Source organism: Megalobrama amblycephala, linkage group LG8 (genome assembly GCF_018812025.1).
Source record: "Megalobrama amblycephala isolate DHTTF-2021 linkage group LG8, ASM1881202v1, whole genome shotgun sequence".
Taxonomy (NCBI): Eukaryota; Metazoa; Chordata; class Actinopteri; order Cypriniformes; family Xenocyprididae; genus Megalobrama; species Megalobrama amblycephala.
In genome coordinates, this window is record NC_063051.1 from 34,961,853 (window position 1) to 34,977,516 (window position 15,664).

At 37.8% G+C, this 15,664-nt stretch overlaps 1 protein-coding gene across 3 annotated transcripts; it reads left to right on the top strand.

Annotated features, from left to right (window-relative positions):
* The first annotated feature begins 4,456 nt into the window (after positions 1-4,456).
* On the top strand, positions 4,457-14,661 carry LOC125274452 (HMG box-containing protein 4-like). Of its 3 annotated transcripts, none has more exons than XM_048200868.1 (12): positions 4,457-4,604; positions 5,348-5,476; positions 5,563-5,632; positions 7,945-8,235; positions 8,623-8,835; positions 8,909-9,012; positions 9,101-9,179; positions 12,191-12,255; positions 12,338-12,461; positions 12,536-12,762; positions 14,185-14,307; positions 14,394-14,661. In XM_048200868.1, exons 1-12 carry the CDS (start codon positions 4,599-4,601, stop codon positions 14,436-14,438), a joined length of 1,476 nt encoding a protein of 491 aa, XP_048056825.1. In that variant the 5' UTR covers positions 4,457-4,598; the 3' UTR covers positions 14,439-14,661. The 3 variants fall into 3 exon arrangements, with proteins under 3 accessions (XP_048056825.1, XP_048056827.1, XP_048056826.1); XM_048200870.1 differs by lacking the exon at positions 4,457-4,604 and adding an exon at positions 4,631-4,657; XM_048200869.1 differs by lacking the exon at positions 4,457-4,604 and adding an exon at positions 4,646-4,856.
* The last annotated feature ends 1,003 nt before the right edge of the window (positions 14,662-15,664 follow it).

A 15,664-nucleotide genomic window follows, 5' to 3' on the forward strand; every position in this document is an offset into this window, starting at 1 on the left:
CCAATAAAAAAAGAAAATGGCCTTCAGGATCAGATATTGTTTCTATTATCTTACCCCTAAACTTGTGCTTCAAAGTTAAAACACCTGCTGATAAATTTGAACCAAATGAAGAAAATAACTCATCACCCCACTGTGATTTCCAAAACTTAACATCACTAAAATTTGCATGTGACTCTTGTATAAAACAAAAATCAGTATTAAGCGATTTCGCATATAAAAAAATAGCTTTACGTTTAACATCATTACGCAACCCTCTTGCGTTAACTGAGCAAATAGAAAAATTTGGAAACATTGAACAATGACACCAGAACTGTATCAAAAAGTGAATCAGCCCATGAGATCCTATAATAATAATAATAAAAAAAATCTCTTGTAAACAAAATTAGATTGGGATCTTCCAAGAAAAAAAGCTAATTACAAAATATAAATAATTAATAATAATAACAACAACAATAACAACAACAACAAACAACAACAATAGATGATACAAATAAAATGGAAAAAAAAAAATGTATAATAATCAAAAAGTATATATAAATCAATAATAAATTAAAATTAAAAAAAAAAAAAAAAAAAAAAAAAAAAAAAAAAACACCAATGTACCTCAAAGTACAATGTACATTCTAATCTCCGACTTTTAAGTTAGCATTTTGTAGGTAAAAAACAGTCATATTTTTAGGTCAAAAAACGCGATGAGAAAGCAGACCAAAACAGCAAACCAACTCAAGATCAAATTCCCTCGGTGACCTCAATGTCCTGTAGAACAAGTTCTTTACCATCAATGTACGCCTTTGGACCAACGAAGTAAGCGCGGCGACCTTGTTGCCGAGCTTTCTCAACCAGTGGCCAAAGTTTGTTGCGCTGCTCTCGATCTTCGGGGGACAGATCTTCTGCGAACCGTAAATGATGTTTTGCCAGATAAGGAGAGTTCTTGGCAGCTTTCCAGAGCGCGTCGCGAAAGTGACGCATTGTGAATTGTAGAATAATACCTCGAGGTTTTTGACCAGAGGACTGAGCTTTCTCGTTTCTTACTTTCCCCAAACGGTGTACCACATCGATGAACTCCTGAGCTTTGCCAGCAGAGGTTGGGATGACAGCCTCACAAATATCCAATACTTTCTGTCTGATGTTTTCTCCTGGTTGTTCGGGCAAACCGTAAAGGCGCAGATTCCACCTCCTCTGGTATCTGGAGAAATCCTGTACTTTGTTTTCCAGCTCACCGATTCTTTTTTCCGCAGTTGTGACCCGTTTATCAACTTGTTCCACTTTTCCTTTCACATCCTTTATTTCTTCTGTCAGAAATTCAACTGATATTTTCACTTCCTCGATGCCTTTATCAAGAATGTCGGCTCTTTCATTAATGACGGACTTGAGAGACGTTATAATTACCGTGGCTAAAGGAGACTGCAGGTCATCCTCGCCATTAGCATCATCATTCCTGCCTCTTTTGTGCATTGGTTCCTTCAACGGAGTTTCAGGTAGTGGAACGAGTGCACCTGAGTCTGATTCAAAGTCCACCGTAACACAAGCACCGAGACTCAAAGATGAATCCATCGATTTAGATTTGCGTTTTTTATCTTTTGTCATAGTCCAAAAAGTTCTCCTGAAAGTACAGTCACGGCACTGACAAGAAAGATTAAAATAACGACGGAGAAAGAGCTGTGTTAACAGTTAAGCTGTCCACATAAACTTCACAGAGACAAAAATAAAAAAATAAAATAAGAGTATAACCAAAAGATCCCCTAACTGATCAGAGAGTGCTTATAGTAAAAAATAAATGCAATATTAAACGAAATGCACTGAAATTTACAAGCAAATAGAAAAATGTTCGAGGACCGATTCACCCAAGATGTCAACTTCACGCCGCCATTTTCCGCCCCCCCCTGGCATAACCGAGTTAAATTGCCGCTACAGGTTTCCAACTGACGAGATTATGTGTTTATTCAGAGGATCTGTGCAGAAAGAGATGAAAGCCCCTCCTATGACGCGAATTCGCGTCTGAACACACTTTGTTTAGACGCGCGAATTGAGCGAATTTTACGCGCGTCTGAGGCGTCTGACTTCAAAATGTTTAAGCGTCCAACTAGACGCGTCTGGCGCGAATTTGACGCCCCAGACGCGTTCGGTGTGAACGCAGCAGGTAGCCCAATTCTGCGGGAAAACCGCAAACTTGGCAAACCCATTTCACAGACTGAGATGACGCGTTTTAACGGTCATCAATATCGTAAATCCTGCAAAGGATTTTTATATTTTCATTAAAAAAACAAAAAAAAAAACGTAGGTACATTTATAACACTATATTACCTTTGCATCAAATTACGAAAAAAGTAGTTCTCTCCTGACTGACGTTATCAATCGCTCTCTATTCCTCCTTTTGAAAGTTGTGAAAACACTATTGTGGAGTTTTTCTTTTGCTATTTGAGCAAATAGAAACACAAAAAATATTTTAAAGTGTTTTCTCATTCACCGCTATATAATTTGATCCAACTACAAAGAGCTTAGAACCCAAGACGCGACACTTCGTTACTTTTTGGGTAACAGCCACTAGATGGCGCTCCGGCAGCGCGGCCGCCATTATGGGGTGAAAATACTAACTGGACCATTGAATCCTTCACATCTTACGCACACAAAATCAGTGAATTTCACTGCCAAATCAGAAGCACAATAGATTTATTTTTTATTTTTTATTAAGTAACCAGTAAATTGTATGAATCCTACAGTAAATGTTGTATTGTTTTATACATGTTTTAATTTACCAGTTGTGGAATCCAACCATTCAACCATCTGAGGTAACGTAGTTAGCATAAAAGGTTTTGTGAAAAAAGTGGAAGACTTAAACACAAAGTGTGTAAAATAAACTGTTAAAAGGATTTGATGATCACTTTTATTCTGTGTTGTCATCATTCAGGTTGGATTTCAGCTTTAATGTACATTTTGTTTTAACAAAGCAGCTGATATTGCTATAGAAAACAGACGACTGACGACTCGCTTTCACCCCAAAATGGTGGAAACGCAGGGCCGCTGCTGGGCGTCGGTGCTGCAATGGAACGTTCTATTGAGTGTCGCTCACATTGTATTGCATTTATTGTAGTTTTGTATTTTATTTGTTTGTAGTGCTTTGGGTTTTAGAAAAGTGCATTATAAATAAAATGTATTATTATTATTATTATTATTAGTGTATATTCTTTGCCAACTATGATGACTTCTGCTTCTGAGAAACCCAGAAATGTGAAAAAGGTCTATAGAGTACCTCAAGGATGACGTGTTTTTGTAGGCAAAACCCAGAAGCGAGTTAGCATTTTAAGACTTCCGGTTGCATCGCCATAAAGTCAATGGGTTTTTTGAATGGGTTTTTGCTAAATCGCCTGAAATAAGATCTGTGGTTAACAAAACCTCTAAATATTTTCACATTTTGATCTACCACATAAAACACACCAGTTATAACCTGCTTGTGATTTTTTAAAGCTTTGTTGTGTCTAAAAACGGTGGTTGCTAACAAGTTGCTAAAAGGGACTACTTCCTTTGGCGGAACTTCAGACGTCATCATGACAAACAGGACATTTGGACAGCATTTCTCATGAAAAAGTGGATAAGTATTCATACACAGCGCAGATCATAATCATAAGCATGTTTTTAAATAAAGTTGTTTTTTAAATAAAGTTTGAGGAAGCTTGGTGGTGGTGACGTTGATCTGCGACTATGGTGTGCTGGAGTCCGTTTATAGCCCACTGTTAGCTTTTTATATCTGACGACTTTATTTAGGCTTCAAAATATATAAATGTTGTGTTAACTTGTAAAGATTATCTTGATAGACAAAACGTGCAAGTGTCATAACCCTTTGTTAAACACAGAGCTTATTTTTTGCAATTTTCCAAAAGTCTATGGGAAAAATGCATAGGCTTTCGAACCCGTGCGCCGCTAACTTCCGGGTTGGCCAACAAAAACACGTCATCTCTGAGGTACTCTATTGAATTTTACCCAACTATGACGACTTCCGCTTCTGAGAAACCCGGAAATGTGAAAAAGGTCTATAAAGGAGCAACATTTATTGAATAATCCTAGTTGCGTATGTTTCAATGCTCTGACTTCTGAACTACTCAGAACTACTACAGGTTAAAGCTGCAGTCTGTGATTTTTGGCCCTCTAGTGGTTAATAAACAGAACTGCATGCGTCTCGCGGAAGAACATTGTAGCCGGATCTACTTTTCTCTGTGTAAGTCTATGGCGAGTCACGCAGTTACTGTGATACTCTGCGGCGGGTCCTACCAGTCCGGTCTGAAATAGTCAGAATATAAACACTTATTATAAGTGTAACATAATGATTCAGGGTAAGACAAAAACACGGTTTGGAAAATGGATTCATGTTGTACATTCTCATTATATAAATGAATTATGCATAATGCATATAATTCATTCTGAAGAACCCACTAGTAATGACTTAGAATGCATGAAAATGTTCCACAGATCTGCGAGATCTCGTTCCGCCTGTCCGCTAGAGGCGCCCGAGTGCGCGATGACGCCACATTCTCGAACAGTCGCGCGAGAAACTGACCGCGCAGCGCAGAGCCAAGATGGCGACAGGAGACGCTTGAAATTTGATGAAGGTAACATATATGGAAATTACTCGAATGAATGAAGCTACGTTTTTTTCACGATTGTACGCATGTTTATTGTTTTGATTCTCAGCTGAACACGCTTTGTCTGAATTATACCGTGAATCACTTATAGTATTTAAAGTTTCGCCAGTTAGCGTGTTAGCATGGAGGGATAGTAAACAACAACACAAGCACACATTTATATATATTTATATACTCTCTAAAACTTACACACCAGTCGATGTACAGCTGCAAGAATAAGTATGTGAACACATCTGCCCTGACAATGATCGCTTACTGTCTGTAGTTGTGAAAAGTACAAACGTTTGTGTGTTTTTAGTTAAGTCAGACTGTGTTTGCCTGTAACTGACTCAAGATCAGACCACATTTATGTGTAATCACGGATAAATTCAGATATAGAGTCCACAAACCTATTCTCTCTGTGTGTGTGTGTGTGTGTGTGTGTGTGTGTACTTGTGAGGACCAAATGTCCTCACTTATATTGTGGAATACTTTCACAACCCACTAGTGAGGACATTTGACTGGTCTTCACTAGTTAAAAGGCTTATAAATCAGCCAAAATAGGTTTTTATTTAAATTTAGTGATGTGCACATGGTTCTGCGATGGGTAGGTTTGGGTTAGGGGATAGAAAATATAATTGTTAATGGAAGTCTATGTAAAGTCCTCACTAAGATGGCAAAACAAACCTGTGTGTGTGTGTGTGTGTGTGTGTGTGTGTGTGTGTGTGTAGATGGAGGGTGAGGTGAGTCTGGTCGCCGGACGCAGTCAGAGAGAAAAAAGAAGATCCTACAAAGATCTCCTGAGAGAAGAAGAGATCATCGATGCAGAGGTGCGCAAGACCTCCAAGATACGTCTCAAGGTACTGATGAAAGACTCGCTGACATCTTCATCTTCATCATCATCATCAGTGTGTGTTGTGTAGAAACTGATCTCTGCTCTCCACAGGACGCTGATGACTTTTACACTGGCAGCGAGTTTCACAAGAAAAAGAAGCATGAAGATCATTTCTACAGAGGTGTGTGAATTACCTGGTGTGTTACTGAACATATTGAGTGAGGGAGTGAACTACTTATCCCATGAAGAATTGCAAATTATTATACATGTTAGTATAAAAATGTAAGTTCATCAGAGTTTTTTCTCTGTTTCTGTCAGCTGAAGGAGTTTGGTTTGCTTAGTTGGGGTTTAAAAGACACTTAATGTTCAGTAATATTATTGATTTGACTGCAGTGACACTCAAATGAGAACAACACTTGAACTTTATTTGGATGATGACATCATTGTTTTGTGGCTGATTCAATTTTTTCACAATTGATGAATTTTGCAGAATTGACACTGATATTGTACTATATTGATATTGATATTAAACTGAATCAAAGTAAATAACAGTAGTGTGTTCTGTAGAGCTGCTTAAAGGGTTAGTTCACCCAAAAATTAAAATTCTGTCATTAATTACTCACCCTCATGTCGTTCCACACCTTTAAGACCTTCATTCATCTTCAGAACACAAATTAAGATATTTTTGATGAAATCCGATGGCTCAGTGAGGCCTGCATAGCCAGCAATGACATTTCCTCTCTCAAGATCCATTAATGTACTAAAAACATATTTAAATCAGTTCATGTTCATGTGAGTACAGTGGTTCAATATTAATATTATAAAGCCACGAGAATATTTTTGGTGCGGCAAAAAATCAAAATAACGACTTATATAGTGATGGCTGATTTCAAAACACTGCTTCAGGAAGCTTCGGAGCGTTATGAATCTTTTGTGTCGAATCAGCGGTTCGGAGCGCCAAAGTCACGTGATTTCAGCAGTTTGACACGCGATCCGAATCATGGAAAAATGCTTCATTTCTATAGCGCTTTTAGATTGTTTCAAAGCAGCTGCACAGGAGTAAACAGGAAAATAACAGAATCAATGATGCAAGCTTCATCAAATATGAGACACATTTAAATTATTCTGTAAAGCAGCTCTAAAAAGACATCATCATTGTTCAATTCAGTGTTGATTCAGTTTAGTAATCATGTCGATGTTGCAAAATTAATCAAATCTGTCATTATTCAGCCCAGTTCAGTTTTGTTCTCATCTGAAAATGTCAGTACAGTCAAATCAGTAATATTGCTGAATATTAAAGGGGTCATAACTGTGTTGTTTTATTGTTTTATAATGTTTCCTGAGGTGCACTTATAATGTTAGTATGCTTTTTACAGCAAAGATTGTCATAATGTAGAGATAAAAGGCATTTTTCCTTGCCCTCTGGTTTGAACGCTCTGTTTTAAGGGGCGTGTCTGCTGTGAGACTTCAGTGGAAACGCCCACTGCTGTGATTGGCTGACATCTTTGCATATGAAATAGCTAAATATTACTCTCTTGAAAACTTTAGCACAGTTTTACTATTACAGCTCTCAAGGTTAACTAATTATATTTAGATCGTGGCATGAAAGGTTGCAGTGATGAACATTGTAGTCGATCACAGACATGTTGTTGAGATCATGATCTCGTCATTGAAACTCAATTTCTGCACACTAACGAATGCTTTCATCATAACTAACAGTGCAAACGTGATGTAACTAGTTTTGGTGCGAGTCCAGAACTCAGTTACTGATAAACTTGCTCTGTTTGATTGACAGCTCCAGCGATTGTAAAGGGAGCGTTCTTTGATCGCTTTCTATATATAATTTTATCACCGTTTAAATAACAGATTATTTTCATCCTACTAAGAGAAACAAGGTGAAGTTGAGCGTTTAGTCACTGGTTTGATTTACTGACACACAGACAAAGATCATCTGACTGTACATGAATCATTAATATCAGATCAGGCATTAGAATGAACACAGTTACTGACATGTTGTTGCATTACTGTCGAGTCCATATCGTAAAAGTCTAAAGTCCGAGATGTTTGATTTACCAAAGAAGTGAAATGTACCGAATACAAATAAATAAAGCTCAACTGAGACTCACATTGATGAAAATAAATAATCATATTCCTGCATTAGGATCCTTTGAAAGGTAATGATATTTTAGTCCTGGAATGCTCTTCTCTCCTCCTCATCTCACTAACACACCAGTGGGCGGGGCTAATGATGCAATGATGAAGTAGGCGTTGATTTCTTCAGTGGAGGCGGAGTTTCACCTATCTATGACAGGATCAGTCGTTCTCTGGGTCTGATGTCAATAAAAGCTTTTATTGGACTAACAAGGACGTTTTCAATTCTGAAACTCACAAGATATTCTTATAGTACTGTGACCTCTTATATATCAAAAGCTCAAAGAAAAGTTGATTTCTCAATTCATGACCCCTTTTGTTCATCATGTCTCTCTCGTGTAGATCATCACAGCTCCGGATCCCACCACAAAAAAAAGAAGCGTCCCTCAGAGAGCCAGCGCTCGTTCCTGACGCCTCCTGAGCTGGCGGGATCTCCTCAGACGGCCGTGACGGCGATGGGTCTCCTGCAGGCCATCACCTCTCCCACGGCGGTGGGCGCAGAGGCGGCGTTTCACTGCCTGTCCACATCTAAGGAGCGCAGGAAGGACCCCAGAGACTCGTCCTCCTCCAGGAAGCAGCCGCAGGTGGTGCGGGAGGGGCTTCCTGTGGTGGGCGAGGAGGTGGAGCTGGAAGGTGAGGAGATACTCGCATCATCCATGACCTCAGGAACCCAACAGGAAGTCAATGTTTTCATGCTTGTTAGAGGGAATGTTTTATTAGAGGCATTGTTTTCTATGAATGTATACATGTACACAAGCATTTTCTCTCAAAAATCGTTAACTTTTTCAGTTTACGCTGTTACGCCAGTGCAAAAACCTCAGAGAGAGGCAAAGTGAGATGTAACAGTCAGTTGAAGTTAGTTGAGCAAGAATATTCAACATTTTAAATAAAAATAAAATATAAACTATGACAGAAAGGTTTTTTTGATAATTTCTAAATGTATAGCCCAATGCAATACCTGATAAAAGGAATTAATTATGAGTTTGATCAACCTAAATCACTGACGATTGTGTCCGACAGTTCAATATGGAGGATGTCACGACGTGGCTGACAGCAGCGGCTCGTCCTCCGCTGATGACAGTGAATGTGGGAAACTCTTGATCCACGAATCCTCGTCTCAACACGGCAGCAGCAGGAAGAAGAAGAAGAGCAAAAAGAGCAAGAAGAAGAAAGAGCGAGACCGACCGCGTGAGAAGAAGCACAGCAGTAAATCAGCTAAGAGAATAGCAGCAGGTACGAACGCAACGCTTCTGTGTGTCTTAATGTCTGTGTGCTGACCTTTGACCTCTGGCCGCTCTTCTCTCAGCCAATGGCAGCACAGAGTGGAGCACGTACACTACAGGCCATCACAGCCACGAGGAGAAGAGGAGGAAGAAAGAGGGAAGCAGCAAACGCAAGAGCAAAGACAAGGTGAGGAGAAGCACTGAGACACCAGATGAGCCTGAAACACAGACCGTCTCACTCACACCGTCTGTCTGTCTGTCTGTCTGTCATGCAGAAGAAGAAGGTCTTGACGGCATATCAGATCTTTTATAAGGAGTACAGAAACAGCATTCTGGAGGAAGAGCCGGGCCTCGGTGGGTTCATCTTCATCAATCAGCCTGTTTGTGTCTCTGTATGTAGATTATTAACTATGTAAAGTGAACAACCACAGTTGAGTTTGTTTTCTCCTGAAACAGCGATATATTGCCCATTATGTTTACACAAAAATATTTTGCCGATCGTGCTGCCTCTGTGATCTCGTCAGCTCTCCGAGGAGAAAGCGGGGCTTCATACACAGAGCTGACATCGACAGGCGGAAAAATGTGCCATTCGAGTCGTCATAGTGTTTTCCTGACAACTACAGACAGTTTGGAAGAATAAGTGCAAATGCACTCAGTTTCCGCTATCCACTGGTGCAGATATAAACATGACAGTGTGAAATGGTGCACGCTCACAGCTAGTTTCACACTGGACGCAGCAGTCGCGAGTGTCTAGTTTGTTTTCATAGGGAACGCGTTTTTGCATTCCACTGCGCCGTTTTTCCATGGAAACGTGTTTGTTTGACTGTTGCACTCGCGTCTTTTGCGGCATCTCATGCATGACGCTGCGCTCAAGTTAAAAGAAGTTTTTCAAACATGCCTCTAGAAAAACAGATACTTATCTGACTGCTAAACCTGTGTCTTTGTTCATATGGACATGTGACAATAGCGTGCACCCTTACTTTACTGAGAAAATAAGGTCAGGGAAAATCCTGTAGATGGAAAATCTCCATATAAGTGCCTTTTGTGCATTTGCAAGTGTTTTTTTGTACTTGTTATTTTGCAGTTTTTGTTAGCAAAGTTTTATTTATTATTTATTTAATATTAATTATTTTTTTGACATTTCAATTCCAGTATCTAAATATTCTTAAGAGTTAAGTTCATTGTCATTTGAAAGTGTGTAGGCCTACTTGCATTATTATGCTGTTATATTATGATTATATATTCAGTGGCATAAAATGGTCTTAAAATGGTAATAATATCGCAATTATTTCTGGGGCAATATATTGCACTACAAAAAGTAGTTATCGTGACAGGCCTAATCGCAATGAAAACTCTGAATATCTGAATCGATCAGCCAATCAGAGTGGAGCTTGCTGTTTGCAAGCTTCTGGCAATATTAGTGATTTTAACAGTGGCCATATTAGGGCTGGGACAAAAAATCGATTCACGTAACTATCGCAATTTTTCTGTTTACGATTTTAAAATCTTTTTTTTACTCCAGTATTGATATTAATTCAAATGATATTGCTTTATTTTAGCCCTTGCTTGTACACGAGGAGGAAAGAAGTTACCCACTTTTGTTCAAACAGAGCAATCTCTGAGTGTTACGTGACCTAATATCCCTTTCAAGATGCATGGGAAAGCGATGAGATTACCCGCACTTCAATGAATGAAAAATGCAACACAAAGTTATTGAAAAGCCCTCGTGCATCAGATATCAGTGCTGAGAGAGAGTATAAGACACGATTAATCTCAATTCAAACACCCACGCGATCTTATTCTTAAATGACAACAGTTATTCATCTGTCCAATAAACCTTTAACAAAAACATTGCAACAGTCAAATCGCTGAACCAGAGAGAGCAGTTGTTACAGGTGTTGTCTTTTCATCTTAGTTTCATTATTTCGGTGATACAATAGTTCAAATTTTTATTCAAGTTCTGGGATAAAAGTTTATAGTTCAAATATAAACACTGATGTCTACGGCGATCAAAATGGAGTAAATCACCTTTTGATTAAATAATGTTTCAAATAACAACTGTATCTGTTATGTTGTTTTGCCACTAGGTGTCGACAATAGACTAAAAATGTGTTTTTCTTTGAATCTTGAATCGTTCAAGATAATGTAATACTCTAATGGATGATGCTTCTGAAATAAAACTCAGAAAGATGTGATGAATTGTTTTTGTGCTCAATATGACTTATCTTTTATATCATGTACAGTCTGTATAAGTGTATGAATGAACACCCATGGTCTAGAGTTTAAAAAACAAAAAGGAAAATCACAATATAATAGCAATATTGAATCACAATATTTGTAGAATCGCAATTCTTAAAAAAAAAATCGCAATACATATCGAATCGGCACCCAAGTATCGTGATAGTATCGAATCGGGAGATAGGCGTATCGTCCCAGCCCTAGAAATTAATTACAACTGAAATTAATTAAAAACCACAGTCTATTCTTCTGTTTTTAATTTTACAATCGCGTGTGCAAAAAGTGTGGAATCAAGATTTTTAAAATGTCTTTGAAAGAAATCTCTTATGTTCACTAAGGAAACAGAAATATTGTGAAATATTATTACAATTTAAAAGAATTGTTGGCAACACTTTATAATAAGCATACAGTAATAAAGTACTTACAAATCATTTGTAAACTCATAGTTTATATACAGTAGCCTCTACATTAATATTTTAATAAGCTATATACATATTCTTCATTCATTGTCACTGTAATAGAATTGTTTAATTAGCTCATAAAAATAGTTAATGTTTTTATGCTTTAACAACTTATTAACCAATTAAATGATGTACAGTACTTTGTGTTCCTTAAAATGTTTAAGTGGAAAGTACATTTTTTCAGGATTCTTTGATGAATAGAAAGTTCAAAAGAAAATGTATTTGAAATAGAAATCTTTTATAACATTATAAATGTCACTTTTGATACATTTAATGCATAATAAAAGTTCTTTTAGAAAAAGATCTTACTTTCTCCAAACTTGTAAATGTTAACCTGAACCCGACAAAAATCTGAAGCAACTGTTTTCAAACGCTGATAATAATCATAAATGTTTCTTGAGCATCAAATCATCGTATTAGAATGATTTCTGAAGGATCATGTGACACTGAAGACTGGAGTAATGATGCTGAAAATTCAGCTTTGATCACAGGAATAAATTACACTTTACTATATATTCACATAGAAAACTGTTTTTCACTGTTTTTATGATATTTTAAGTAAATACGTAAGAGACTTTTTACAGAAACATTAAAAATCTCACAGACCCCAAACTACTGACCAGCAGTATATGTGAATATTTATTGTGTGTGTTTATTTGAACTCAGATTTTGGGGATTTGAGCAAAAGACTCGCTGATGCCTGGAAGCAGCTGCCAGAGGGAGACAAACAGGTGCTGAACATCATCATTACCCATCATACAGCTGTCTGAAGTGTGTTTGCTATCATCGTACTGACACACTGATGCTTTTCAGGTGTGGCGAGAGAGATCGGAGTACCTGCAGCGCAAGCAGTTAAAATCGGAGAGCGTGAAACACATCAAGCACGTCAAACAGCAGCAAACGTCGCGACCGCTCAAAGACAGCAGCAGGGTTAAAGGTCAGCAGTCAAATCCCTTCAGGTCACTGATGTCACTGTCAGCGCTGACGTGTTTGGTGTTGATGTTTGGTCAGGTCATCATTCAGGTGCGGCCGTGACTCCTGCAGGAGGCGCCGTTATGCTGAAGAGGCCGGAAGCTGCGGTCGCTCCCGTCCAGAACGGATCAGCGCCGCGGCCTGCAAACGCAGCCACGTTCTCTCCGCTCCGAGACCCGGACGTGGACCCCATCGATGCGGCCGCTCACCTGCAGCTGCTGGGAGAGTCTCTGTCTCTGATCGGACGCAGACTGCAGGAGACAGAGGTGCACACACTCATTAAAGTCACACTCCTTACCATAACCACCAGTTTCAACACACTCCTAACTAGGGCTGGGTAAAAAATATCGATTTCTCGATTTTAATCGAGAAACATTCTGATAAATATAGCTATGCACCGTTACATATTCATTATCATTTTTAATGTTCTTCAATATTTAATGCATGTTTGAATAAATCAGTTATGACAGCCACGATTTAAATGTTTATATTTCAAAAAAACGAATTGGAGTAGAAATATACAGAAGAGGATTAGGGCCAAGAAATAATAAAAAAAATAAAACCATCTCGAGATTAAAGTCATTAAATTACGAGAAAAAAGTCGTTACATTATGAGAAAAAAGTCGAGATAAAATGTTGAGAATAAACTAATTAAATTACGAGAAAAAACTCGTTAAATTATGAGAAAAAAGTCGAGATAAAATGTTGAGAATAAACTAATTAAATTACGAGAAAAAACTTGTTAAATTATGTGAAAAAAGTCGAGATAAAATGTTGAGAATAAACTAATTAAATTACGAGAAAAAACTTGTTAAATTTCGAGAAAAAAGTCGTTAGATTATGAGAACAAATTCATTAAATTATGAGAAAAAAAGTCGAGATAAAATGTTGAGAATAAAGTCATGAAATTACGAGAAAAAAAGTTGTTAAATTATGAGAATTACGTAATTTAACAAATGTATTCTCGTAATTTAATGACTTTTTTCTCGTAATTTAATGACTTTATTCTCAACATTTTATCTCATCTTTTTTCTTGAAATTTAACGAGTTTTTTTTTGTAATTTAATGAGTTTATTCTCAACATTTTATCTCGACTTTTTTCTCGAAATTTAACTACTTTAATCTCGAGATGGTTCTATTTTTTTATTATTGCTTGGCCCTAATCCTCTTCCGTAGAAATATGATTATGTAATTCTAAATTTTATTCATAATAAAAACATCATTGAGTGTAATTTAAGTGTTTGTATATAAATAAGTTAATTTAACCTTCAATATTATTATAGTAGTACCAGCTGACTCTCATGTGTAGTTTACAGTATTAGTTGAGAGATTTTTTTCCTCTAGAAAATTTGCCATGTCCTGTAACTGATATACTACATCTAAAATAATCAATATCAAATCAAAATCGTAATCGAATCGAATCGAATCGTGAAAATTGTGTCAATACCCAGCCCTACTACTAACTAAATACTAAATAAGGAATATTGTGAAGAAAACTCAAGACTACAGTGGAGGCGTTTCAGGGAGTTCAGAAACACTGACACTGATCTAGAGAATAACTGGAACTTTGCAGAGCTTTTTCATGATCAAACCAGCAATACTAAAGAAAGATGAACACAGCATAATAGATCCTCTTTAATCACCTGCTGAAGTGGGTGTTTAATGTCTAACTGTCTGGTGTGTTTCAGGGGATGGTGACTGTGTCGGGTTCTCTGTCGGTTCTCTTGGACTCGGTGTTGTGTGCTCTGGGTCCGCTGGCCTGCCTCACCACTCAGGTCCCAGAACTCAACGGTTGCCCACATCATGTGCTGGTACTGACCATTCATCACTTTAATTACATAAACATCAGTGAGCCAAATGACTTGAACTCTCACTCTGTCTCTCTGTTTGTGATTAGTCAAACACTCTGGATAACATCGCCTACGTGATGCCGGGTTTATGAAGGATACCGACCGTGACGATGGAGCTCCTGCGGTGTCTCCACTGGCTCTGATGAAACCATCGACAAAAGACTTTAAGACTTGCGCAGTTTTGCACTGGACAAACTCACAGACACTTCAACTTTTAACCTGCTTCTTAAACCTGCGCTCCATTTTTATCTGATGTTGATTTTGTATTTCTGTTGTTTTTCTCTCAATAAAATCCATTTTAGTATGTTCTTTTAACTCTGGAGTGGACTGTTTTTTAGATTTTATTTGGTTTGTGGGTTTTTTTGTTTAAATAGTTTGTTTAAAGTCACCATGAAATCAAAATGGACCGTTGTTGTTTTTTTTAATGGAATATTGCAGTGTTATAAATGATATATCCATGCACATCTCTCCTCTTCTCTGATAACGAGGGCGGGGCAACCTGTCACTCGCATGAGATCCACCAATAGCAAACCACAACCATCCAATCAATTACCAACGGACAAAATCAAGCCCCACCCTACATAGTTCTTGTTCCAGAAAAGTTTCACTCAGATATACAGTACATGGCGTTCTCAGCCTTATTTCTTCTACAGTCGGTTGTCTCTTTCGGCTGCCATGATGCAGAGAGTCTTTCTAAGTGAGTTAATTAAAGGTGAACCCTAACCCTATCAAAATAAAAATGTCAGATGTTTAAAAGAAGCTGGTGTAGATACGGTGTCTGTTCACACAGGATGTGTTTCTGAGATTAAAATCTAGACTGAACTGAACTCATGAGGTCTATAGACGTGAAATAGAATAAATGTATCTTTTATAACGTCTTGAAAAGACAACTTTGAAACTGTGAGACACCATGATGCACCAAAATCAACCATAGTTTTACTACAAATAACACAAAAAAAAAACATGGTTATTATATGGTTAAATCATGGTCACCATAAATTAACCATGGTTTTGCTACACTAACCATGGTATTTGTAGTAAAACTGGTTATACAAATGGTAATCAATCTGCCAAAAAAAACATTGTTACTACACTTTCACTGATAATACCATGGTTCATTTTTGTAAGGGTGGCCCTGCAAATCAGACTAGTCTTGATGCTGGTTTTAGAGGGGTTTCAGTTTTTCAGCTGGTTAGAGTGGGGAAACCAGCTAGTCAAACCTCAAAAATTGAACCCCAGCAAACCAGTTGTTCTGGGTGTGGCTGCATCAGTGATTCACACGCATGCCGCGCAATCATTCCTCCACCCCAACTGCAGG

Bases quoted from the DNA above. Each gene is read 5' to 3' on its own strand.
- LOC125274452 (XM_048200868.1), top strand. The intron at 5,477-5,562 runs GTACTGATGAAA...TGCTCTCCACAG, and splicing joins CCTCCAAGATACGTCTCAAG to GACGCTGATGACTTTTACAC. The intron at 12,462-12,535 runs GTCAGCAGTCAA...ATGTTTGGTCAG, and splicing joins AGACAGCAGCAGGGTTAAAG to GTCATCATTCAGGTGCGGCC.